We start from the raw sequence: 27411 nt of genomic DNA on the forward strand, positions 1-27411 counted from the left end.
ATACACATACATAAACAAAAATAGTAACCTTAATATTAATTAGTTACTATCTTACCAAACTATAAAGTTCCTGGTTTTAATTAATCTTTCATCTTTAGTTTTAGAGGAATCAAGTGAAAATTTTTCTTAAAAATAAAACCTGGCTGTTCATATATCTTATGGATAATATCTACTAAAACAGTGGTGAAATGTTCAGACATAAGGACTTTGTGATTAAATGGAATAAATTTGATCAGCACACAATGGAAAAAATCAACACAAGAAAGAATGATGTATTTGAGAACATTTTTAATAAATAATGTGACAAAATTACTTTTCTGATTATTGGATTTTCAGTATGCAAAATTATGGCTAAAAATAAGAGGCTTCTTACATGAACATAATGAAAACATTAATCGCATGGATTGTTCCCTTAGTACTGCACACTCTTTCTATTGAAGTTTTTCAAATTATCTAAATGAACACATTTATTTTTTGGTGAATATCAGCCTTTTTTTGTGGTTCAGTTTTGTTTGGCTTTGTTTTCCAGTGGGGTCAGGCTCAATACCTGTGTATGAATAAGTGTTGTATTTTTTTGTCAAATAGCACCAATTATAATGTCAATGAAATCTATATAATGACAAAAAAGATCATAAAAATCTACAGTCAGAGGACATCATTTGGCAATTCAAAGCAAGTATTGCCTCTATTTGAGCTTATAAGGATATCTCATAAGTTTTGACAATGGCCACAACAAACTTAAACCTTTTTTTTTTTTCTTTCCTTAAGTCCAGGAAAAGTAAGAACCATTTGGTTCATGACCCACAATAAAGTATGCACATTACTTCACCATCTGTCATCATTCAAATATTCCAAATACAAACATAGAGCATTAACAAAACAGGTTAAAAACGCTTCTCAACATTTTTCTCAATAAGACAAAAAAGGTTAATAGTTACAATGGTTTACAAATAAAGTTTAGTGATTGTGCTTTTAAAACCAAAAAAAAAAAAAAAGATTAAAAACAGTGCATTATAAAAACAAAAATCAAACTTCCTTAAGTGGCACTTCTGAAAGTTGAACTGACACTACCAGAAGAAATTTCGGCCAGTTAAGATAGGGATGTCCTTACTCAATTGGTCATTAAAAACATCCTTTTTATGTAATACGCTCTTATAATTGCTTTTCGATTGAAAAATAGAAGAAGGTTTTTGCTAGGCTTACTTATGACAATGACTAGACAACCAGAGATCCAACTGGCTTAGCCCTACTTATCCAAAAGTACATTTCCCATAAGAATATACTTCAGTGATTGAAATGAAGACAAAATAAAGTACCACCAGGGGTTGCAAAGAGTATATATTTACAATGTTTCTACCCCATTCAAATTGTTCAGTTCTGCATTTGCTGTATTTTTAGTTTCTTCAGCAAAGGGTGGTATGAAAGACGGATTTAAAAATCATGTTAAAATGAAGTATGTTTTAATTTGCATTAGCAGTTATAGAAAGATTATACTTTGAGAGCCCTTGGCATGAGGTTGATTAGACAACTTTATCTTCAATTAATATTTTGCTATAAATTAGCTTGGTATATAAGCAGTGCAATGCCATATCTCAGGGGCAAAATGCAAGGGAACTGCTTTGTTGTCTCCTGTTGGCTGTTGACTGATACAAGAAGTCAATAAACTTCCCTTGCTGGAAGAAAGGAGAATGGTTTATTCCAACAGTGAGGGGAACAGGTTAGGGATCAAACTACAACAATAAAAACCCAATAAAAATTTTAAAATGGTATCCCAATAAGAGGAATAAGAACGACAATTTGTACACTGATTGCACTGAACATTTTATCTGGCATCATGTGTCATCAGACATGAGGCATCTTGAGTGATAATTTTCATGTTACTTCCCACAAGCCTCTCTGGTTGTCTTCAGCTTTCTGTTTCCTGTAAGAGAGGAATTATTGTTACACATGAAAATGAATATTAAGTATTGTCTTATAATTATTTGTAGGAATTTATGCTTAAAGCTTAAATTTAAAGTGTTTTTTCATTCATTTGCTGGAATACAGAGGAAAATGCTGAATGCAACTAATTCATTTGTCAACCATAGGTGGTCTAAACTGTGTTCTACACAGTACCTCGGTGTGGCAGGGTAGGTTCAGGGCACCGAGAGAGGAGAAAGAGTTGCATTATTTCATTTTTGCAGGATGGATAGGGTTAAGGCTCTAAGAAAGCTCTGAGCTCTCTACTCCCCTCTGCCCCAACTCCTCATTATATTTTATTGGTTTGAAATATTGGAGTTAACAGTAATGATTTTTGTTCCCCCAAACGGTTCTTCTATTTAAAAAACAAAAATAATAAACTTGAAAAACCACTTCTCTAACCGCATTTGCAGGAGCAGAGAGCTTCCTTTTCCAAATCATAAAATCAAAATACATTGTATTGTATAAAAATTTAATTAGATATAATTACTGCTAATTTTTCACTTTCTACAATAAAAACACATAGTTTAACAGTCATTTAAAATTTAAGTATGATTAACTATATTTGTAAAGAGAAATTTGTCAACTTGTTTCTTATAAAATGGAGAAAACACAATCTTAAAATAGGAAGAAATTTTATAATCTGGTACAACTTACTACCAATTACATCTTGAATCACTATATATCCACTCCAGTAAGGGAGGATATCTTAGACCAAAGATGTATTTCTCTATTTGAGAAGGTCAATGTTACAGGACAGATTCCAATTTTGAAAAGAGTGAGGGTGGAAGACAGTTGGCCGTATCAGCCAAACTAACCCTGGAGATCACTAAGATGGCCAATAAAGGCCAGTGACATCATATATCTGTCACTTTATTTTATTTTCTTAGCCTACTATAGTATCATGAATTATAATATATCTAGACCAATAGCTCTGTTTTATTGACAATGTTTTGCCATTTTCAAGTATTTCTTATCTGACAATCTGCAATTGAATATGAACCCTATGTCTACAAAGAAACTGCTGTTTAAATTGTGAAATTCATTTCAAAAAAATCCTTAAATTCTCAGTTCAGTTTCTGGTATCATATATATTAGGTTACTGAAAAGTTTCAGATAAAATGATAACATTCATACACAGCTATGGATGTTCTAATTTTTGAGGCTGATAGACAACTTCCGTCTGTTTTTGGCAAACTTGGGAAAAAATAGAAATACCTCTAATTCTTCATTATTATCTTCTCCTCTTTCATATCCTCCAAGTACTTGCATTTCTGCAATATTTCTTCGACCTACATTTGCTTGTTCTCTTTGTCTGCTTCCTGATCCTCTTGATGACATTGAGCTTGAGGAACTTGGATCTCTAGGATTATTCGATGTTGGAAATGTAGGTCTACAGTATGGTAGAATATCCTCTGTGTAATGAAATATAATAAATGCATGTGAAAACAACTGCATGCTTTTATTCTTGTTTATCTGTCATTCTGAGTGGGGAAGTATCAGTGATTTTGAGGAATAAATGAGGTCATCTTATAAGCATAATGAATAATGCAACACTGTCTTTTTAAAACAAAAATAACAAGCCTCATTGTTTTCTTAGTACTGGCTGAAGATTTGGATTGATTCCACTCATCAGATTTTGTCCATCTCAAACTCACCTGGGACCCATATCACCAAAGGAGGTAAACCAAACAAAGAGTCAGACATGGCTTCCATTTCTATCATTAACTGTGTCATCTCATACTATTTTAGGCTTTAGTTTCTACTTTATAATTTTAAAAAAGCGATAATAGAATCTATATCTAGAGTAGCTCCTAGTGTTGATATGAAAACAGATCAGATAGTGAAACCACTTTGTAAACTATAATAGTGCCGTTAGAAGGAACTGTTAGGAACCAGGTTTAGTCTCCTACTTGCAAAATAGATCCAAACCCTGGTTGACTTTCCAGACAGTGAGACTTGAACCTTCATTTCCACATCATACATACAATGTGGAGCTTTGAACCTCAGAAGTCTGTCATTGTTGATCGTTGATACTTAAAAAAAAAAAAAACCAAGCCACTCCAGTTAATTGTTGTTTCCTGAATGTCTATCCCTGTGCTGCTTTAAATGTGACATCACTTCTACTGATGCATCATGCATTTCCAAAGTCTGTCCACTCTACCCTTTGGTCACCAAATACACACACACACACATATATATATATATATATATATGTATCACCAACCCCTCTAACATTTTGTTTTCTTCCCCTGAAAGCTCCTTCTCTATCCACATAGACTGAATGATACTTATTTTCATGAAGTTTCCAGGGATGTTCTCTCTAGTGCAAGGGTAAGGATTTGAAAGGTTTGTCTTTAGCTCACCTATACCAGTTCTAAATCATTGCTCCTCTATTCTTCTCCAGAAATATTCTTTACTTGTGATGCCCAAGGCAGAAATATTCTTTACTTGTGAAGCCAGTAGAGTCCTCATTGGTAGCACCTTGTTTCTTCCAACCCTTTCAGTTCAACTTTCACCCCAGTGACAGTTTTGATATGCAGGAGCTTTACTGTCCAAGAGGATGACTACCCCTGGAACCTCACTTCTCACTTCTTACTGCTCCTGTGACCTTCATCTTCTGTCCCTGTTTCATCAACTTCTTTTCTCTGTTTTAACTTTAGTTTTTTCAAACTACAATATGATAAAATCCCTCTTGCTAAAAACTCTACCCTTAAACAAGTAATCTACATGAATGAACACTTTCTTTCCTCACTTCTCACCCATGTTTCTTGAAAAGCAAATTGGACTCAATGTTGGTCTCATAACACCAGTTCACTCAACATCCCGTTGTCACCTATTTATGGCCACATTACTACTAAGAAACTGAGAAAATTAATAAAGCTAATCACGTTTCAGTCTCTACATCTTTGGACTTATTACTGCCCTTAATCAGTCTAAACATTACCACTGTCTTAGCTTTTACTTCTCTTTCCTTCTTGTCCAATCTTTATCAACTTTGTACATAAAACACCTAATACATGTTGATGCCTTGTAAGTTTCTATTTTTAGTACAATGTGTGGGTGTGTCTGGACGTGTGATACCTTCACCCTGGTGATGTCATCCACTCTCACAGATAGTAAACCTTTTTTAGGCTATAACTATCATGGGGGCAAGTACTGATTTTCTGCTCACATGCTGTAAACTCCCAGACTGTCATATGACAAGTCATCAGTGAATATATTTGAGTGAATGGGTGCAAGCATTTAGTAACTATATTCATCATGATAAATCATGAACTTATACTTTCAATTTCTGAACTACGTGCAGAACCGAAGACTCCAGCCCAACTAAATTCCTTCTTTTGAGAAACTCTCAAACTCAGCCCGTTGAACTTTGTCTCCATCATGCCCACTGTCCTGAAATTTCCTCCCACTCCGTTACATCTAATGACATCAGTAATCGCTAAGCTATGCAAGATAAACAATCAGAATTTTTTAGGTTCATTCCTCTACTTCAATATCCTTTCCATATCGATCTAATGTATCCTGTCCATATATTCAAATATGCAAGATCTTCAAGAAGTTCATGGAAAAATTAATTCAAAATATGAGTTTGTTTTGCTATAAACAATTTCAATGCTTGCAAGGTTTTTCATAGTATATATCTCCATGAACATTTTGAAGACCATTTATGGATGAACTTCAAAACAATTTTGCACTAAAATAAACATCTTTTAATTCTAATTTCCATGAGTTTTTTGAAGCAAAAAACTTACCTACAACGGTAAGGCTGATTTTGACACTGAAAAAGTTTTTTGAATTTTCTAAGTCATGTATCTCTGCTTCTGTAGCCTGGTTTATATTCTTACATCTCTTGTCTCGGTATCACAAACATCAATATGTCTTTTGCCTCTGCAGCTATTCCTCTCTAAACTGTCAAACGCAGTTACTGTCCTCTTGGATGACCTACAGGTTCCTTCATGACATAAACCTACACTTATTTCAAGAGCTTCATCTTTGATCACCTTAATTAGCCTGTAATACTAAATGTATCACAGTCTGTTAAAGGGATCCAGTAGATTTTTATGCTGACTTCTCCATCTAAATGATGTACCCTTTCTACCTGAGCTAAATTTCACCCATCCTTAAACACTCAGTTTATGTGTCAGTTCTACCAGTAAAGATCAAGAAATATAAGACATGGTTCCTACAGTGCATCTCATAAAACATTGAGCTAACTGTCCCTCTTCTGGACTCTCAAGTATTCTGGCACCTTGACTAGATCCCAGTGGAAAGAACAGGTCATCAAAGAAGGAGGTACCTTTCTCTGAAGGGAGGAGAGAACTTCCACTCTGACTAGGACCTTGTCTAAATATGATCAGAGTTGGTGAACTCAAAAGGCTTCCATAGCCTTGGCAACTCATGACAAGAGCCTAGGGTGATTACTGATGCCATAAACAAGAGTGTCAATTTGTTAAGTCAACAACAGGAGTCACTGTGCACTTACTCCTCATGTAGGATCTCTGTCCTTAAGGTGCTGTACATTGTGATTTAATGCTATAACTAGTACTCAAACAGTATTTTTCACTTTGTGTTTCTATGTGGGTGCAAACTGTTGAAATCTTTACTTAATATATGCTAAACTGATCTTCTGTATATAAAGAGAATTGAAAATGAATCTTGATGTGAATGGAAGGGGAGAGGGAGCGGGAAAGGGGAGGGTTGCAGGTGGGAGGGAAGTTATGGGGGGGGAAGCCATTGTAATCCATAAGCTGTACTTTGGAAATTTATATTCATTAAATAAAAGTTAAAAAAAAAGAAAAAGAAAATACCTGTGAATCTGTAGATCCGATCCTCTCCTCTCCTCTCCTCTTCCCTCTCCTCTCCTCTCCTCTTCCCTCTCCTCTCCTCCCCCCACCCCACCCTGCTCCCCGAATGTCCTTTAGGTCAAGTTTCATGCATACACTAAATCTCAGGACTTATTACAATGCTTGATAACACAATAGGTGTTTGATATATGTAGAAATAAATTGAGCTGAAGTAAATGTCAGCAAAAAGATCAGAGTCTAGAAGACCACTTTTGTTAATTAAAAATAACCATTCATTATACATGCAAATCAGTGTGCCTCTTTCATTATAAATAATGCAAACTGAACTGTGAGGATGAAAACTACAGCAATGCATAGAAATGATAATTTAATGACAGACACAGGGTTATGGTTTAAATAAGAATTTGGGAATACAAGGTATACAATAACTGCTAAGCATATCTCAGTGTCGTCCAAAGAACAGGGTTACTTGTTTTTAGATTAATGGGTCCAGTCTTAGTTTTTTTTAGTCACAAATATTTTTATAACATAAAAGACACCATACTAAATTTCTGAAGATTGATCTAAAATAAATTTCACCTATTTGTGATTCTTTAATACCCAGATTCTCATAATTTTCTATAATCTTCTTCTGACTAAGTCTATCTACTTTGGAGGCAGACTATTTATGAACAGGACATTGGTCCATATTTCTGGTCAGATAGAAACTTCATAATTTATACCATGACATTCTATTTATGAATCAATATTTGGAGTGTGGTCACCATGAGTCAAAAGTTCAGAGCCAGATCAACTTTTATTTAATTGAGCAAATAAGCTAATAGATTTGCAAACTTTGTGTTGTGGTGATGTCACCAAGGACTCTGTGTTCACACAGTGGAGGTATCGGTCTGAAACGTACATTCTACTCATGACTTCCCTGTTGAGTATATGCCTGGATTAGTTCAGCCTTCAGTCACAGAAAAAAGTGAATCTGCCTCCAGGTTGAAAGAGTATGTTGATGATCAGATGCACATAATAAACAGAACAATGCATTGATGCCAATTCTTACCACCAAACTGTATCTATTCAAATACAGTGATTTTCATTACTATCACTCTTTCTGACTTCTTCATAAATAATCTTCATTTTCTTGTATTTCTTTTTCTGAAATGTTGTTGAGAATAGGAAGAGAATTATCATTCCTCAAAGGAGGGGTGGGTGCTATGGTGCAGTGGCTTAAGCCATTGCTTGGGACACCTATATCCCTTTTTTTTACTTCTTTTTTGATTTTTTGCTATCACCCACTGTTCATTCAGGAGCATATTGTTCAGTTCCATGAGTTTGCATATGTTCTTTTTTTAAATTTATTTAAAATGAATTTATCATGAAAACTCTGTATGAAAGAGTATGGATCCTGATTTAAAAAAAAAAAAGATGGAAATCATATTCCCATTAAGAGTTTGCATATGTTCTAAAGATTACTGAGTTGCTGATTTCCAGCTTAATTCCATTGTGGTCAGAGAAGATGATTTCAATTTTTTTTTTAATTTGTTGAGACTTGCTTTATGGCCTAGCCTGTGATCTATCCTACAGGAAGTTCCATGCACTGGTGAGAAGAATGTGTATTCTACAACTGTAGGATGAAAATTCTGTAGATATCCATTAGATCCACTTGGTCTACAGTGTTAACTGTTATTTCTTTAATTATTTTCTGTCCCTTGCTGAAAGTGGGGAACTAAAGTCCCCCAATACTATTTTTAGAAAGTTTTTTTAAGATTTATTTTATTTATTTGAAAGTCAGAGTTACACAGAGAGAGGAGAGGCAAATGACTGCAATAGTCAGAGCTGCGCCAATCTGAAGCCAGGAGCCAGGAGCCAGGAGATTCTTGAGGGGTCTCCCATATGGGTGCAGGGGCCCAAGGACTTGGGCCATCTTCTACTGCTTTCCCAGGTCATTGCAAAGAGCTGGATCAGAAGAGGATCAGCCAGGACTAGAATCAGCGCCCATATGGGAAGCCGGTGCTTCAGGCCAGGGCTTTAACCCACTGCACCACAGCGCTGGCCCCAACCCCCATTACTATTGTGTGGGGGTCTATGTCTCCCTTTAGATCCATTAACATTTCTTTTACATGGCAAGGTGTCCAGTAATTAGGTGCAAATACATTTATTATAGTTACATCTTCTTGTTGAATTGATCCCCTAGTCATTACATAGTGCCCTTCTTCATCTCTTTTAACAGTTTTTGTGTTAAAGTTTATTTTCTCTGATAATTAGGATGGCTACACCAACTCTTTTTTGGTTTTTGTTACCAACGAATATCTTTTCCCATTCTTTCACTATTCAGTCTGCATGTATCTTTGTTGGTGAGATGTGTTTCTTGTAGGCAACAATGAGATGGGTTTTGTTTTTTAATCCATTTGGCCAATCTGTATTATTTAACTGGAGAGTTGAGGCCATTTATATTCAAGGTGACTACTGATAAGTAATGACTTGGTCCTGCTGTTTTTCCTTATATATTCCTATTATTTACTTTGGATTTCCTTTGTACTTTTACTGGGAGATTTTCTGCCTTCACCTTCTTTCATAGTGATGACCATGTTCTGTGTTTCTAAATGTAGCACATCCTTACGCATCTTTTAGTGGTGACAAATTCTTTCAATTTCTGTTTGCAATGGAAGGTCTTTATTTCACCATCATTCATAAATGAGAGCTTTGCAGGGTACAGTATTGTGTGTTGACAGATTTTTTTTTTTCTCTTAAGACTTGGAATATATCTCGCCATTCTCTCCCAGCCTGTAGGGTTTCTGATGAGAAGTCAGCTGTGAGTCTAATTGGAGATCCTCTGAAAGTAATCTGGCATTTCTGTCATGCACATTTTAGAATCTTTTCTTTATGTTTTACTGTGGAGAGTTTGACTACAATTTGTCATGATGAGGATCTTTTCTGGTCATGTCTATTAGGAGTTCTATGTATTTCTTGTACTTAAACATCCCTTTTTTCTCCAAATTAGGGAATTATCTATAATTATTTCACTAAAAAAGCCTTCAAATTCATTCTCTCTTTCCATGACTTCAGGAATTCGTATACTTGTATGTTGGGTCATTTGATAGTATCTCATAAATCTCTGATACTGTTATTCAGTTTTCTAATTTCTTCTTCTTCTTTAGTTTTTGGTCTGGCTATAAAACTTTCAGCCATTTGTCTTGTAACTCAGATATTCTTTCTCTGCCTCACTGAGTCTATTGTTTTATTTGATCTATTGAATTCTTCATTTCCTATACTTCATTCTGATTTCTCTTTAAATCTCAATTTCATGCGAAAAATGTTCATTCGTGTCATCCATGGATTTCTTCAATTCGTGGATTTGCTCCTGATTACTTCTAAGTAATCCTACGATCAATTTTTTGAATTCCATTTCTGGCATTTCTCCAATTTCTTTTTTTCACATTCTAGTATTGAAGTGTTGTTGTGTTCCTTTGCAGGAGTCTTGTTGTCTTCCTTATTATTGTTTCTTGAACTACTGCATTTATTTTTAGACATTTGTGGAGATACTTGTTGGTCTTTTTTGTTGTTGTTGTTGTTCCTGTGATGGTTTTTATCTTTGGACTATACCTTGGTGGATTAGTGGAATGTCTGCTCTTTCAGTGAATACCCTGTGTGTGCTGGGTGTGGCCAGGGAACTCTTCAGTGCTCCAAGGTGAGGGGAGTGTCCAGGATGACACCCAAATTGGGCATGGTAAATCTCCTTATTTTTTTTTTTTAGAGGGAAGGTTTATTCTTCTCTGTTGGCATAGTCTCACACTGATCTCCCTTCCTCCAAGGAGACCAGTGCCTGCTCACTAGCCCCAGTGGGAATAATATTCATTCATGCTTCCACAAGAACAATGCAAAGGATCCATGCAGTCCTTGATTGATATGAGCATGGATCCTGCAGCAATGACCCTCAACAGGGAATCAAGGAGCCCTGAGCAAGTGGAGCCACCCACTGTGACTACCCAAAGACCCAGCCACACCCTGTGCCCTCCCACACAGCCACAGTATTTTCACAGTCCCGGCACACAAAGCTCCCACAGTCACGAGCACCTAGCCCTGTCAACTCTCCCAGTCAGACTCAACCATCTCCTCTTGGCCGTTTTCTGGGCACGTGGACATAAACTGGAGCAGCTCTCTTGACTAGTTACAGGATGCTGGTGCTGGGTGGTTGGGGAGAAATGGCCCCTTTTTTTTTCTCTAGGTTGGTATGTATACTGTCCCCTACTTGGTTCCAAGCTGGACTCATGCCAGGCTCTTCCTGCAGCTTTATCACCAGTGGTTTGGGTCGCTGCAGTCTGCTCTCACCTCATTCTCCAAAGCTGGTGCTGAGGGTCCTGAGCTGGGCACGTCCACACTCTCCATTTAAACCCACAGTGTCCAATTTGTGTGGAATTTCCCTTGCCATTTTCTCCCTACTTCTTCCCTGAGATTGCACTCTCTCCTTGCTTTTCCCAACTATCTTTCCCTAGACTAGAGCAATAAGTTCCCTCCCTATTCTGCCATCTTGGTGTCTCCTTTGTAATGCCCCAGTCTTTTCCATTTGAATGAACCAATTTCCTAGTTTTATCTTTTACCAATTGTTCCTGGACTCAAGCATCCTATTTATCAGTCAAATTGGGAACCATTTTCTCTATACTAATTTTTATAATTTCATATATTTTTCTAAACATATTTCCCTTACCCAATATCTCCTTGTCCCTATTTAAATTTTTGAAATCATGTTCCCTTTAAAATCCAACTGAAGTGGCACTTCTCTAGGAAGCCTTGTATAATGCCACATATTGGAATGAACTGTATCACACTTAGTTGGGTATGTGCCAGTTAGAAAGCAAACATCACTTTTATATGGTTCTTTAGTGCATCATTGTGTGTCCTGTGAATACATATTCAACTCATATATATTTGTTGCTTGACTATGTCAGTACCTTGGATGAGATGAGTCTTTGCTGGTGGAAGATCTCGTTTTGCTCCCTTGTTTCCTCGTCCTTTCCCATCATTCTGCTGTTCCTGTGCTTCTCTGGGATCCCCTGGATTTGTTCGCATATCAGCCACTTGTCTTCCATCCAACACTTCTCTCCCCTTGTAGCTGCCTCCTTTTCTATCTGACGATCTGTCTGCTCTTGCTTCTACAGAAGGGAGTTTTGGCACCATTACAGGTCGTACCTCCAGTTGTGCCTTGGATTGGACAGTGGGTGACTTTATAGCAGGTGGTGGCACTGGAGGAGGTGGAAGATCTAAAAAGGAATAGTTGAAATACTTTAAATTCTGCCAGTGATAAAATAATCAAATGTTATAGTTATCATTGGAGTCACATTTGTGAGATGGCATCCTACATGAAACAAAACAATTAAAGGCAACCAAGAAATAAGAAGAACAATGTTTTAACACATTCTTAGTATCAAAATACAGATGTATAATAGGTAGGTGTACACAAAATCAGAATTTCAAGAGAGATCAAAACCAGACATACAGAGATTTGGTAATTATTAGCATGGCTATGTTTTTAGTCCATATCTTTAGAAATTGTAATACTTTCACATTTGAAGAAAAATGTATAAATGTTAGGATGAATCAATTAAAAGGCATTTATACAATGCCCATTAAATGCTTGGTATTATAAAATTTGCTTTTAGATGTAAAAACTAAATATACATTTACATGGTTAAAAATTCGTAATTACAAGGGGCTTACACTTGAAAGTACAACCTCTGGTAGCTTCTACCTCCGTTTCAAATCCTCAGTATTGATTATATGAGATAATCAGTTTGAATGGTTTCCTATACATCATCTTTTCTTTCTTGAAATTCTTGCTTTATCTTCTTATGTGAGAGGCAGTTTTTGGGGAGGGGGAGAGAATGAGAGAGAGAGAGAAAGGAACCTCCCATCCGCTGATTCTCAGATGCCTGTGACAACTGTGGCTGGACCAGGTCTGGACTGGGGCTGAGCCAGGGCTAGAGTCAGCAGCAGCCTGGGACTTCAGTTCACCCACAGGAGGGGCAAGAACCCAATAATTTGAGCCTCCCAGGGTGTGCACTGGCATGAAGCTGAAGTCAGGAGCCAGAATTGAGAATTAAACCTAGGCACTGCAATGTGGAACACAGGTGTGTTGACTGCCAGGCTAAATATCCTGTTCTAGAGATCATTCTTGACATTATTTATGTGCATAAAGCAGATCTGCCAAGCTGCACAGCTCCAAGGAGAATCACTCTGGTCAAGGAATATGTAAAATGGCCACACCTGGTTCTGCATATAGCACCTGACTGCCCATTCATATGTGGTAGATTGATAAAAGGTCTAAGACAGTATACAGCCTTCCTTATTTATTAACATAAACAGACTGTACTTTTTTTTTCAGCTGTGTAGTTGTACAAAGGTACTAGAAGTCCTTGGGTTTTCTTTAAAAGTAGAAAGCTTGAGTTGTCATCTCACTACCAGCTGTTTTGCTCAGGAACCCTTTATAAAAAGTGATCAATTCGTCATCCTGGCTGTGACTGTCTACAAGTGCAAAAAGGCGAGGGCAGGGCCCAGCAGGGAGGAGAGCTCCCTACAGAACATCACCTGAACGAGCACCGCTGGGGGTGCCAGCTGCTGCCGATCTGTGTTGCACTGTGACCAAGGACATCCAAGAGAACAGGAGATAGAAAGACGAAAATGAGAATCTGAGAGCGTGAAGACCCTTGGGTTCAAAAAGCTCTTCCTGTGACCTGCTGTGGTAATTAGCACGGTGGCTTGGACATTGGCAGCAGTCACATTGGAGAGTGTAATGACTAGTGCAGCCAATCCCAGCGTGTTTCCGTGACTGTAACACTACAGCTCCTTTGGCTCGTGTCCTGCCTTCCGTGGTGCATGCTGTACTCCAGAAGAAGCCAGGTCAGCCAAGAACAAGCTAAGGAAGAAATGCCTTAAAGTAGCTTGGGTGGGCTTTGGGAGAACTTGAAAAGCTGACTTTGGGTGATGTGGGAAAAAGAAATGGAAATTGGGCCTACTTTTCTAGGTCTTTTCTGAACTCTGCCCTCTCGTGTGTTGGTGTTCTTTCTTTTCTTGGTGGAGTATTTTGAGAATTCAAGACAATTGGCAAACTTTTATATCCATGTGTGAAGTACAGGAGACTTCTATTTTGGACATCTCCCCAAAGTATGCATTACAGTTTATTACTTCAATTGACATAAGTGATGTTGAATTAAACATTCGACAGCTAATTATATTTTTATAAGACTGCTACATAAGCTACCTAGAGTTTATGATTTAAAGCACTTAAAACTTCTATGGTCAATATTGTATATATTTATGTAATTTTAAAAAAAAGGTTTGTATATGGGGATTTTTCCATTTATATGGATTCTGTTTATACATATTGACATAATTTATTTAATATACTTTTATATAAATAAAGGTGACTGGGATTTCTGAAAAAAAAAAAAAATACCTTGATCACTTAGTTGCATTTTGTTGTTGTAGGTTTTCATGGTTTCCCATGTTCTACAATCATATAAAGAGCTTACACATTTTAGCCAAAACAATGGTCAAAGTACAGCCAACAGCACTAATTTTCCCTATTCTACCAAACTAAAGATTTTTGTTTTGCAGCTTATATTGCCATTGTCACTAGTTCATGGTTTTCTTTCTTTGTCCACTATTTGAATGGATTTTTTGAAAAATAATACTTAGAAATAAGTAGTATGATGAAGGTCTTTGCACATCTGCTACTTGTTCAGTAAAGACAAACAGAGTTAGAAAACAAACTCTAAGAGTGGCCTACACCAAGACCCAAAGCAGAAGAGTTTAGGTTCACATTAAGGCTGAGACTGCAATAAGGGGAGAAGTTTGATTCAAAGCATCACTGGATGTAGAGGAAATGAAAGACTGTGTACTCATTTTTGCATTGTCTATTTCCTGTGAAATTAAACAGATTGCAAACTCAGGCTATCAGAGAGCAGATGACCAACACCTCTATCATCATTTCCCACAGTGCCTGAGTTTATCAGCTATCAGAATTGATGACTACCACTGTCATAAGATCATACAAACTGTTGAGATTATAAGGCTCTTTAGTCAACATTTATAAAGGATGTTCTATACAGGTGCTATCTACAACACAGGTAGAGAGGGGAAGAGAACTCAGGGGGTGATTTTAAGAACTATTTCTGTATTTAATTGTTACTGCATCTAGTTGACAATTAGAAGGGAATACTGAGAAGTTTGATTCCTATGTAAACAGATTGCTAAATAAATTCTTTTTTAGGTTTTATAAAATGATTATTAAGTCAAACCAGGGATTATCATAATAAAAATCCTACATTTCACAACACAGTAAGTATTGCAGCCAATTCATGCCCTGAGTAGTTCCAATTGGACTTAATAAATGGGATGGTGGACTGGTTGTATACATACATCTACATATTTTTTCTTTATGGGGGTGCTCCACAAAGTTCATGGATAATAGAATTAAAAGATGTTTATTTTGGTACAAAAATTTCAAATCCATCCATAGTTTTTTTGGTAATACACATTCCAAGGACTATTTAAAGACTGCCTACATAAACATGTTAACACTCATTCTTTATACAAGACTCTCCACATAACAGACTAGAACGCATGTCAAGTAACACAAGAACATGTGCATGCAGACAATTCTATCAGTACAGCATTTAATTGTGTGGGACCAGCTCTCTATTGACTTAACTGCTTAAAGTTCCAAGACCTTGTAGTTAATGATAAATCAAGTCAAAAATACCATAATTCCAAATAAGGTGGTGAATTTATAATTTATGAAAAGTAGGGCTGAAGAAATAACATGGATTTGGTTTTTAAATCAAGTATGTAAATGCAATGGAACTGCTGAAAAGAAGGGGTGTAAATAATCTATCAGAAAGTTCTAGAAATGCACTTGTTCTTTAACTCAGTAAGACTTCCACTGATAAATATTCATATATTTTAATTCAATCTCTCATCTGAACTAAACTTGTAAGCAGCAAATATGAAATAAATAACTAATTAGAGCATACAGCAAGCAGAATTCTGCTGTTCTCCTGGGACACCATGGGTATTTCTGAAGCCTTCTATTTTTCCACAGAGCCAGGGACGACCACAACACATGTGTTAGGGGCTGGTGTGTTGTGATTGGCTGGCGTGTGCACCCCGTCTCCATTCATATGTTGAAGTTCTAAATGCCAGTACATCAGACTGTGACTGTTATGTAGTCTTTAAAGCAGTAATTAAGCTAAAATGTGGCCATGAGGATGGACTGTAATACAACACGACGGGTGTCTTTGTAGCAGAGGCAATTAGGACAGATATACTTAGGAAAGACCAGCTGAAGATAAAGGGGGAAGAAACCAACCTTGCTGATTCCTTGATGTTGGACTTCCGGGCTCCTTGGTTCTGAGGAAACACCTTTCTGTGGTTTAAGCCCCAAGTCCCTGGTATTTCGTGAGGGCAGTGCTAGCAAACTAGTACAGGACTGATTGACAAGGATCATCAGAAACCACTCTCTATCAATTCAGACATAGTCACCAGTTTGTAACAAGTTTTTATTTACTTGAGAGGCACAAAGAGAGAGACAGCAAGACAGAATTCCCAAACACTGGTTCACTCCCTAATGGTCACAACATCTGGAGGGGGGCAAGACTGAAGCCAGGAGCTGGGATCACCATCCAGGCCTCCCATGTGGGAGGCAGGAACAATCATTTCAGCCATCACCTGCCTGCTCCCTAGGTCTGTACCAGCAGGAAGCAGGAATACATAGTAGGAGCCAAGAATCAAACCCAAAGACTCTGACATGAGGACATGGGTGCTTCACTCCAATTCTTTACATAGTTTACAAAAACTCTGCCAAGGAAATTGAAATCATAAAAAAGCAAAATTCAAAAAACGAAATGAAACAAAAACATGCAAACCCTCCATATCTTACTGATATGTTTAATTTACATTTTAACAACTGGTAGCTCTTTAAATTCTGCCTCTCCAACCTCTTCTCTCTTTTATTAAATTGTACACATTGTGTCTGCCACTGAGGTTCTTTATGAAATGGTCTGTGAATATTTTTTAATGCAGTGTAGAAATTTGAGCAAATAATTTCTGAGAAAATGACTCATTTCCATATTATAACCACTGCAATAAAGGGTAGGCCAATTTCTTTTATTTGGTTCATTTAAAAGGATCTGCACTTATATGATTTTAATTAATCAATATGGATTATGGTATAGGTACAAAGTAACATATAGTTTTGTTATGGTTTTCTTTTTTTGGACAGGAAGAGTTAGAGAGAGACAGAGAGAAAGGTCTTCCTTTTCCGTTGGTTCACCCCCAAAATGGCCGCTACGGCTGGAGCACTGCGCCAATCTGAAGCCAGGAGCCAGGTGCTTCCTCCTGGTCTCCCATTTGGGTGCAGGGCCCAAGGACTTGGGCCATCCTCCATTGCCTTCCCGGGCCACAGCAGAGAGCTAGACTGGAAGAGGAGCAACCGGGACAGAATCCGGCACCCCAACCGGAACTAGAACCTGGGGTGCCAGCGCCGCAGGCAGAGGATTAGCCTATTGAGTCGCGGTGCTGGCCTATGGTTTTCTTTTAATAGTAAGGATCCAGAATTAAATTAGACTTCTAAATGTAACAGGCCTAACTTGAAGGTGATTGGTTTCAATATGTTGCTAGGAAGTTAAAGCTGTAATTTAAAAATAGCTTTAATTAATTTGGGGCCAGCACTGTGGTACAGAAGGTTAAGCCTCTGCCTGTAATTCCAGCATCCCATATGGGTGCTGATTCAAATCCCAGTTGTTCCACTTCAAATCCAGTTACTTACTAATGAACCTAAGAAAGCAGTAGATGATGGACCAACTGCTTGGGCCCATACACCCATGTAGGAGCTCCCAGTGAAACTCCTGGCTCCTGGCTTTGAATTGGCCCATCTCTGGACATTGCAGCCATTTGGGGAGTGAACCAGTTGAGGAAAGATATCTCTCTCTCTCTCTCCTCTATACCTCTGCCTTTCAAATAAATAAATAAATCTTTAAAAATTAGTTTTATTCAACTCTCCATTTTATCTATTTTTTCACCTGAGAGAAAATAATTCCTGGCTTTTAAACTGCAGTGTGTATTGTGATAACTTTGCACGATCATTTGTGTGAAATGAAAAATGAAGAATCTGAATAATATTTGTTGTGAACTTTTTGGTTTTACAAATGTTTCAATATATGTCCTTGGTATTTCTGAAATTAAAAAAAAAAACTTCCATGCTTCATTATTCAATTTATAGTTATTATCCAAGGATTACTTAGAAATTAATTATTAAACACAGTGAAATAAGTACAGCAGAATGCAGGACCATAAATGTAGATAACAATTTTCAAGCATAGTGCAATTTATAACTGTGGTGCTATATTCTTTAACTTGGCATGTGTACATTAATTTAAAGCACTCTTTCAAAGCACTGTGTAATGCCAGACTCCCCTGCAAACACGCATAAATAAGAGATAGAAAGATCTACACAAAGCTGTAGGCCAGATTTTTCTCCCTGATGCATTCAAGCTAGATGTGTTTACATCCAGCATAATGTTTAGTCAGTTCTCCAGTTAGAAGCACTCTCTTCAAGATCATAAAAACTGATAAAACAGCAATAAAACATGTACAATGCCATTACAGGGGGTCCCATAAATGCACCATTGCTAGTAGAGTTTGGGGGATTTGCACCTAGTGTTTGTCCCTTCACAGATGCAACCATGCACAAAGCCACTGTAATAACCCTTAAAAATCAGATAATATTCTGACAGCTCAGTTTCACTGACAAAAGAGTCCTGGGCAGATGCCAGAGGGCCCAGGTGCCCTGTGTCATGCCAGTATTTAATGTGGTCTAATATTAAATAGATGCTGGTGAGAACAAACTACTCAGAATACAGTACAGATAACAGCATGGACAGCCACTCATTGCAAAATTACTTGTGCTCATCATGCTGTGAGCTTTGTATTAAATTTTTCTGTCAAGTGGCAGGAATCACAGGGAGAAGCACCTCAGAAAGCCCTCCTTGTAACCTTGGATAAGGATCTATAATATTAGGCTTTCATATGATAATGGCAAATAATGCCCTCTTTGAAAAATTGCTGACTGGTAATGAAAGTCCTAATCAGATTGTGGATGCCCAGGACCAGGAGGTGGGGAAACTCTGCCAGTGACACTCTTGTTCCCCACCCCATTAGCAAACTTGGAAAACTTGACTAGAAGGGTGAGTCTGAGAGAATTTATCTTACATGAATTTCCAACAGAGCCTGTGGGGTTGCTTTATAAAATGAGAAGGTGATGGTTTAATAAATGCTGGGCCACCGGAGGCACTTTCATTAAAGGCTTTCTCTAGGCAACATCAGGGTGTTTGGGTTGCCCTCCCATGCTCCCCGGGAACACAAGCACTACCTCTGTGAGCGTTGGCATTGCGTGTGAAGGCATGAAGAAAGATGATTCGATTTGCCTTTCAGGGCACCAGATAACACCACTCCAGCTAGAATTAACATTCCAACAAGTTTACTATCTTCAATTTGCATGCAAAATTGCAAAAAAATAAGGACACTTGGGAGGAAAAATCTGTTGAAAGTTATTCCTATCCCATTCATCTATAGCCAGGTCCATTTTCTTCAAACTCTACAGTATCCTTTCAACAACAATAAAGGTACACAGTGTTTGTAAATAAACTGCAAGGACTCAAGATGTTTGACAAGATGTGGAAGTCGATCTCTTCTGTAAGGAACATGACAGTGAAAATGAATTTTTAGTGTAATTTCTAACGTCAGCGGTTGCATTTTCTAGAGAGGCAGGGCACACAGGCGAGATTCATAGATGCTTTCATCCGTTTCAACGGACTTACCATCTGTGTAGGCTTCTCTGCGCAGATGTCCTGGCTGGTGTTTCTGTTTCTTGGCTGGTCTGGCTTTCTGCATTACAGCAGCACTCACGTTGCTGTCGGTAGACACAGGACTGGTAGGCCGCGGGCACTGAGATGCGTGAAAATGTCGGCGGCCTGAGGTAAGAGCAAAGAGCAGAGCCAAACTCAGCAGTGAATTTTAACCACCACAGGAACAACGAAAAATATTAAAACTGACACCATCTTTAAGAAAAAGAAACTAATCAAACCTAGCAAAGAATAGGCTTTTGGTTAATGTGGTTATCTATCTATCCGTCAAAGAAAATACCAAAACAAAACAAAACAAAAATGTTTTCAGGCTTTTTCTTTATTTTAAATACCACAGTAAAGTTCTGAAATCTGCCCTTTCAAAATTAATTATACCTATTTATTAAAGAGAAACACTCTCAACTATGTTTGCAACTAGCTTCACCGAAATGCTATTCCTGAACAAAACTATGAATCTACTCTTCGCATAATGCATTCAACGTTTATTGCTTTCTCTAGAGAAGCAAGAACCAGAGTGCTGCAGAAATGTGTGTTGTAAGAATAAAAGTACTAATCATATTCCTGTTTTAATTAAATATGTATTTGTGGCATTCTTTGAAGGCAGACTCTTCATATCGTAATATCTTCTGTTCGGCTGGTCCTAAATCGATTTAGGTCACATATCTGACTTTCCACAAATTACCTACCCCCTTTTTCTATTTCAAGATTTTTTAAGGTGCTGAATATCTGGGCAACACCTTGAAGACTTTTGTTCTTTTTGGTAGTGGTAGAGGTAGTTTGAGGTTATTTGCATTTACAGGTGCAATATCCCCAGGTACAAGTGCATTTAGCCATGGGACATTGACTTCAGCACTCTCAAGTTCTCTAGTCATCTCACATAGATGCTGTGTTACAACAGGTGCAATCAACATATTAACTCCCTAGTGGCACTGATCTTTTGCTTGACCTTTACTGTTTGCATTTTCTAGCAAATTCAGGCACAAATCCAGAACCTTCTATTACTCTACCAGGAACTTCAAATTAAAGCTAGACTATATGTCTTTTGTCTGTAACTAGGAGAAGTCACATATAGTGAAATCAACACGCTTAAAGACACTAACTGAAGCATATTAAATAACAGACATTAATGCAGCCAAGCGAGAAGCAATGTGATTGGATTATTCATTTATATTAACTTCAAGTCACATGATAGTACCATTATTTCCTGAAAACAGGCAGAGGCCAATGCATGTTCAGTTCATTATAATTATGAGTCAAAGAAAAACCAGAAGCGCCACTAAATTACAATATAATAAAATATTAAACCAAACTCTCCTTAGCCATGATGGAGACTATTACGATTAAAGTTACATGTCCATGAAAACAGAGAATTAGGGCTGAGACTGAACCCATTTTTCATTCTATTGTGTAAGATCATCTACTGTTCATAGACCCTGAGGCATAAGGGCATTTACAGATGAATTTTCAATGTTATTTCTATGTTTCGTTGGTTTAATGAACTGAAACATACCCTAAAGTGCAATCTGAATGCAATGGTTTGAGATGCTTAATTTCACTTACTTATTTTTATTTCACGAAGGATGAAAAAATAAGATACAAATGTTATATATAAAGCTAGATATTCTTTATCTATTAAGAAACGTAATTTAGTTTGCATATTTTATTACATTTACTAGCTACTGCAGAAAAGGATACTGGATTGAATTTCATAAAATACAGACCTGGCTAAAATAAATAATATACTTTATAGAAATAAGTTTAGAGATTGTAGATATATTTTCCTGAAAAACATTCTTGATAAATAATATATAGAGATGACTTCATGAGTTATATTATTTCTGGATATATTCTCTTTTGAAAGGCAGAGGGAGAGCCAAATAGAGGTCTCACATCCCACTGGTTCATTTCCCAAATGCTCACAGTGATCTGAGATGGGCCAGACCAAACCTGGGACTCAGGAACCCAATCTGGGTCACCTATACAGGAGGTGCTTGAGCCATCACCTGCTGCCTCACAGGGTGCACAGTAGCAGAAAACTGGAATCAGGAGGGAGCGGGGGCTTCAGAGTACAGTCGGGACTTGCACTGAAGCATTCCAAAATGGGATGCAGGTGTCCCAGGTGGCCTCTTAACCACTCGGCCAAATGCCTGCTCCTCAGAATATATTCCACACTAGTAGAAAATAACCAATCCTGGGGCCTGCGCTGTGGCACAGGTTAATCCTCCGTATGGGCGCCGGTTCTAGTCCCGGTTGCTCCACTTCCAATCCAGCTCTCTGCTGTGGTCTGGGAAAGCAGTGGAGGATGGCCCAAGTCCTTGGGCCCCTGCACCCATGTGGGAGACTAGGAAGAAGCTCCTGGCTCCTGGCTTCAGATTGGTGCAGTTCTGGCCGTTGCAGCCATTTGGAGAATGAACCAATGGAAGGAAGACCTTTCTCTCTGTTTCTCCCTCTCACTGTCTGTAACTCCACCTCTCAAATAAAATAAATCTTTAAAAAAATAGAAAAGAAAAGAATCAATCCTAGTATCTCAAGAGAATATGAAAAACTACCAAACTGATAGTGACTGAATGAAAAAAATATGGATTTGTTTCTTTCTCTAAAATATAGATTTTACAATATTTTATGCTATTCTTTTTATTTTCTTGGCTACAAGAAATACACATGCCCACAATATGTATATGAATGGATGTGTGTGCATATGTATCCATTTTATGTACACAAATGAAAAGTGTGTGAAAATACCAAATGCTTTCAATTTAAATTCTTTCTCATATTTTCTAAACAGGGTTGGGAGGAGAAAGAGACAAGTAAAAATATTTAAAACATAATAATAGATATATGTTAATTAAAAATGAACTATTGGCAATGAAACAGGAAAACAAAAAATACAGCAAGAATGTGAATTCATTTACTTTCCCAATAATGAAACATTTATGCTTGAAAATATACACATATTACAAACACCTTTCTACTTTGTCAATTAAATTAACATTCAAATTTGGGAAGACATGAAGACAGACAGGAGAAATAGCACAGTTTTCAATGGCTGAGTATCCTACCTGAATATTTACCTATTTCTCCTGGAGAATTCCTAATTAAATATGGTAAGTTATCACAATACATTTATTTATCTGGGTAACCTTCTGCATTAAAACAATAACAAAAACTTCCATTAGTTTATGCACACCTTGAAGAAATTATATAAATATGTGTAAAAGAAGTATGCATTTTTATTTGAATATGTGTAAGTATACACACTGGTACATGACTACTATACATACAGGTGAATGACTACCCCAAAAATGAGGACTTCCTTAGGTAGCCTCCTATCACTTCTATTATATAGAATTTTACATTAAAATAAGATGGGTGACTGTGAAAGTCTTTTCAAGAAAAAAAGAATAACTGGAGTCAGACGTATCCATGGACCTTGGTTTCCACAGGCAGCAAAGACAGTAAACACAGTGGCATCTACTAGCAGACACAAGATGATAGGAGATCATCAGCCACTAGCACACACAATACATTTTCTTTTCCAGTTTGGTGAAAACTGTATGGCTTACCGCTCGCGTCTTGCATTTGACGGCGTGCCACTTTTAGACCAGCATACTCTGCTGCCGCTGCGACTGCCTGGGCGAAATCAGCATCCGTGAAAAAGGAGCCGTCGGAAGAACTAACGCTGGAGCGCCCGCTGGATATGTTGTCCTCCTCGGACGCTGAACCCCAGCCATTGATCATGGAGCCAGTGACAGAGCTCTCGAGGTCCCCAACACTTGAGGCAGGGGTCTGCTCAAGACCACGTAACAAAAGCCTTCTGGTTTGCATCTTGGTGACTTCCATGTCGGCTTCATCTTCTTCCTCTTCTGGTGCATCCGTATCCATATCTGAGACAAGGGGTCCAGAAATGTAGCCATAGGTGTGTGGTGGGGATATCGGCCGTGGGGGAGGAGGAGGACTCACAGGCTGTCGTCTGCATGAAGATGAATAAACAGTGTGGCTTAACTCATTGTTTATGACACAAAAGGACAAGAAATTCACGTCTATGCACTTGAACTTTGCTTCAGTTGAGCTAATTTGTGTAGGAAAAAAACCTGGAAATCACCATCCATATGTCTATGTTTGATTTTTTTTTTTTTTTAGAATAGTATCTTATAACCAGAGACTTTCCTGGGCTACCTTTTGATTCAAGTTTAATAGAACTACACTCACCTATATATATATATATATATATATATATATTCCTATGTTTTAGCAGTTGGATTATATTCAATTAAAAAGAAGAAAGTAATGGTTATTTTGGGAACACACACCTATGTATTGGTCATAGAGTTTTAAATATTGTCAATAGTTAAGTACTAAGAAGACAATACACATCAAGCCTGAAATAGCTCCATAAATATCTATTCCCTTCACTTTCCATCATTGCCATTTCTACTATTCCAAGCAAATGGAACCATCCATCACCATAATAAAGAGGAGAATTTCATGAGATTAAAAAAAGCTATATATCCAGCATATCACACAATATTCTTTAGTTTTATTCTATTAAAAAGACTATGGTAGTCAAGATTTACTGATTTACTCAAGAGTTTCACAAAATTTTATTAGCTATCTTAAACTCTCTTGCTTTAACTACTGTTGTCATCTACCTGTTTAACAAAATGTTTAATGGTAGTTTCCTGATGTCCTACAACTAGTTAAGGATCAAAGTTGAGTACAAAATGAAGCAGCATCCAACAGTCCAAGTTCACAGAGTTTCCAATGACTGCTTTCAATCATATTTTCACAGTCTTGTTGAACAGCACTAGTTAAGAAACAATAAGATGACTGAGAAGGGAGACAGCATTTGCATTCAGAGTAAAGCAAGGTTTGTGGAAAGAAGCTGTTCTTGAGAGGAGACTCCTATGAGAATACATCCTTCAGTATCCAGGGTGGATCAGGTCCAGAGCCCCCCTGAAAAGCCCTCCTTGATCCATTCTCTTATGTAATATGGCAGGGTAGTAGCATATAACTTAACATATGTGCTTCTGTATACTTTCAATCATTTATTAATTAATTATTTATAATTTAATAAGTATTTAAATTAATGAGTAGTTTCTTCAAATAATTAACAGAATGTAAATGCTACACAAAAGGTTGTTATACTTGTTTAAGGAATAATGAAGAAAATTCTGTACATGTTCAAACATCATTTTTTTCCCAAATACTTTTAATCCACAGTTGGTTGAATCACTAGATGTGGAACTCACGGATATAGAGTATGACTGTTTTTGTTTTTGTTTTTTTTTTTTTTGACAGGCAGAGTGGACAGTGAGAGAGAGAGAGACAGAGAGAAAGGTCTTCCTTTGCCGTTGGTTCACCCTCCAATGGCCGCCGCGGCCAGCGCGATGCGACCGGCGCACCGCGCTGATCCGATGGCAGGAGCCAGGAGCCAGGTGCTTTTCCTGGTCTCCCATGGGGTGCAGGGCCCAAGCACCTGGGCCATCCTCCACTGCACTCCCGGGCCACAGCAGAGGGCTGGCCTGGAAGAGGGGCAACCGGGACAGAATCCGGCGCCCCGACCGGGACTAGAACCCGGTGTGCTGGCGCCGCTAGGCGGAGGATTAGCCTAGTGAGCCGCGGCGCCGGCGGATATAGAGTATGACTGTAATCCCTCAATTAGCAGAACGCCTGCCAAAAGGGAAGACAAAAAATGACGTTGATTGGAGTACCAGCTAGTTGAAATTTGATTCCCAATGTAACTGCGCTGAGAGAGGTGGGGACTTCCATTTCTCTCCTCACAGAAGCTGATCTTTCATCTCTTCCCTCAACAGAAGCTGAAAACTTCCCACACTCCAGGACTATGAGACAAAATTAATCTCTATTATTTACAAATCACTGAGTCTCGGGTTTTCTATTACAGCAACAGGAAGTAGACTAAGTCAGTGATCTGCTCAAAAGTCTCAATACTCTAAGCAAGGTTAAAAACATGATGTGGGGGTGGGCACTGTGGTGTTGTGGTAAAACCGCCACCTGCAGTGCCGGCATACCATGTGGGCACCAGTAACAGTCCCGGCTGCTCCACTTCCAATCCAGCTATCTGCTATGGCCTTGGAAAACAGTGAAACTTAACCCAAGTCTTTGTCCCTGCACCCGCATGGGAGATCCAGAAGAAGCTCCTGGCTTCAGATTAGCTCAGCTCTGGCCATTACGGCCATTTGGGGGCTGAACTAGTGGATGGAGAAATTCTCTCTCTCTCTCTCTCTCTCTCTCTCTCTGGCTCTACATCTCTGTAACTCTGCCTTTCAAATAAATAAAAAAATCTTTAAAAAAAATGAGGAAATGATGTAAAGGAAGACAAAAATATGGAGGGGTCATGACAATAACTCAACAAAATGTTGCACCCTGGAGACATAAAGTGGATAGCCCGCTAAGTTGAGCACTGATGGAGGTAGTTGAGATGAGGACCGAGTGTTATCTGTACTCTCCACAGATAGGGAAGCTAGGAAAAATAGGGCATGTATGGAAATGTCTTAGAGGCCACTGAAGATACTGCTGAATCAAAGACTACACAGGCCTGGAGATGCTGCCCAGAACTAGGACCCTCATCAGTGAGGGAAGTTGGTGCTAGTGCCCCTACCCTTACTCCATGAGACTCATAGAGAACTGAATAGTCATTAGAGGTAATTAAGGAGAAGAGTGGTTCTTTGTCTGCTTTGCCTGATTTTTTTGCTACTTCTTTGGTTTAGTATCTAGAAAAGGCGGGAGGAGGGTAAGGGTGGAAGATGTCCCCTTCTCCCTGCCACCGCCACCACCACCACCAGACAGTACATTCTGCAAGAGATGACTGAGAATGCATAATTAACCTTGTAAATCAACAGGACTGGAAAGCAAGCAAACAAACCAAATCTTAGGACTTAACTAAGGTCAAAACCATACAGCTTCTGTGAGATCCTTACTATAGAGAGGGAAATTAAGTTCAACATGGCAGTTTTTAATGTCTCAGGAGATATCTCAAAAAAACTGTTTTCTGTGTTTTACTCCAATGAATAAATAAACTTGTTTCATTAATGCAAGTGGAAAACATCACAAATTATTAAAATACTACAATTAAACAATTAAATCATTTAATTCTCATGATATTTGAGTTGCCTTTTTTTTTGAGTGAGAGACAGAGACACACACAGAAGGATATCCCACCACTGGTTCACTCCTCAGATGCCTGCAATAGCTAGGGCTGAGCAAGAAGATTAGAAAAAACCCAGGTCTCTCAATGCCTGACAGGGACTCAACTTCTTGCGTCATTACCTGTTGCCTCCCAGGTTGTACATTAGCATGAAGCTGTAATTGGGAGTGAAGCTGAGACTTGAACCCAAACATTCCAATATGGGATAAGAGCAAACCAACCAGTAACCACTGTACCAAACAGACATACCACAGAGCAGTTTTAATCAAAACAGCATGATAGTGGCCAAATAATAGAACATGTAGACCAATGAAACAGAATAAAAATGCCATAAATCAATCCATGCATCTGCAACCATCTTATCTTTGGCAAAGGAAGTAAAATCAAACCTTGAGTTACTTTATAAATTATTATTTTACACCCAAGGTTATTGAAATTCAGAATAATTAAGGACCTTCCTAAAATAGTATATCTAGTTTGTGTCAAATGCAAAATTTAAATTTAATTTTATTTCCACAGCTATGACCTTCCTTCTAGGATACACACATATTCGGAGACATAAGTATAT

General features: G+C 37.9%; 1 protein-coding gene across 4 annotated transcripts in view; it reads right to left on the bottom strand.

The window, feature by feature from the left end:
- Nucleotides 1–271: 271 nt before the first annotated feature.
- ROBO1 (roundabout guidance receptor 1) overlaps nucleotides 272–27411 on the bottom strand; it is a 1215767-nt gene continuing 1188627 nt past the window's right edge. For all 4 annotated transcript variants that reach the window (XM_051859421.2, XM_070071933.1, XM_051859420.2 and 1 more), the window contains 5 exons: nucleotides 23242–23648; nucleotides 19634–19786; nucleotides 11711–12019; nucleotides 3178–3374; nucleotides 272–1921 (listed from right to left, as the gene is read on the bottom strand). In XM_051859421.2, coding sequence (XP_051715381.1) covers nucleotides 1907–1921; nucleotides 3178–3374; nucleotides 11711–12019; nucleotides 19634–19786; nucleotides 23242–23648 — 1081 coding nt within the window. In that variant the 3' untranslated portion in view covers nucleotides 272–1906. The remainder of the gene's footprint in view (nucleotides 1922–3177; nucleotides 3375–11710; nucleotides 12020–19633; nucleotides 19787–23241; nucleotides 23649–27411) is intronic.

This window comes from Oryctolagus cuniculus, chromosome 4 (assembly GCF_964237555.1).
Source record: "Oryctolagus cuniculus chromosome 4, mOryCun1.1, whole genome shotgun sequence".
Taxonomy (NCBI): Eukaryota; Metazoa; Chordata; class Mammalia; order Lagomorpha; family Leporidae; genus Oryctolagus; species Oryctolagus cuniculus.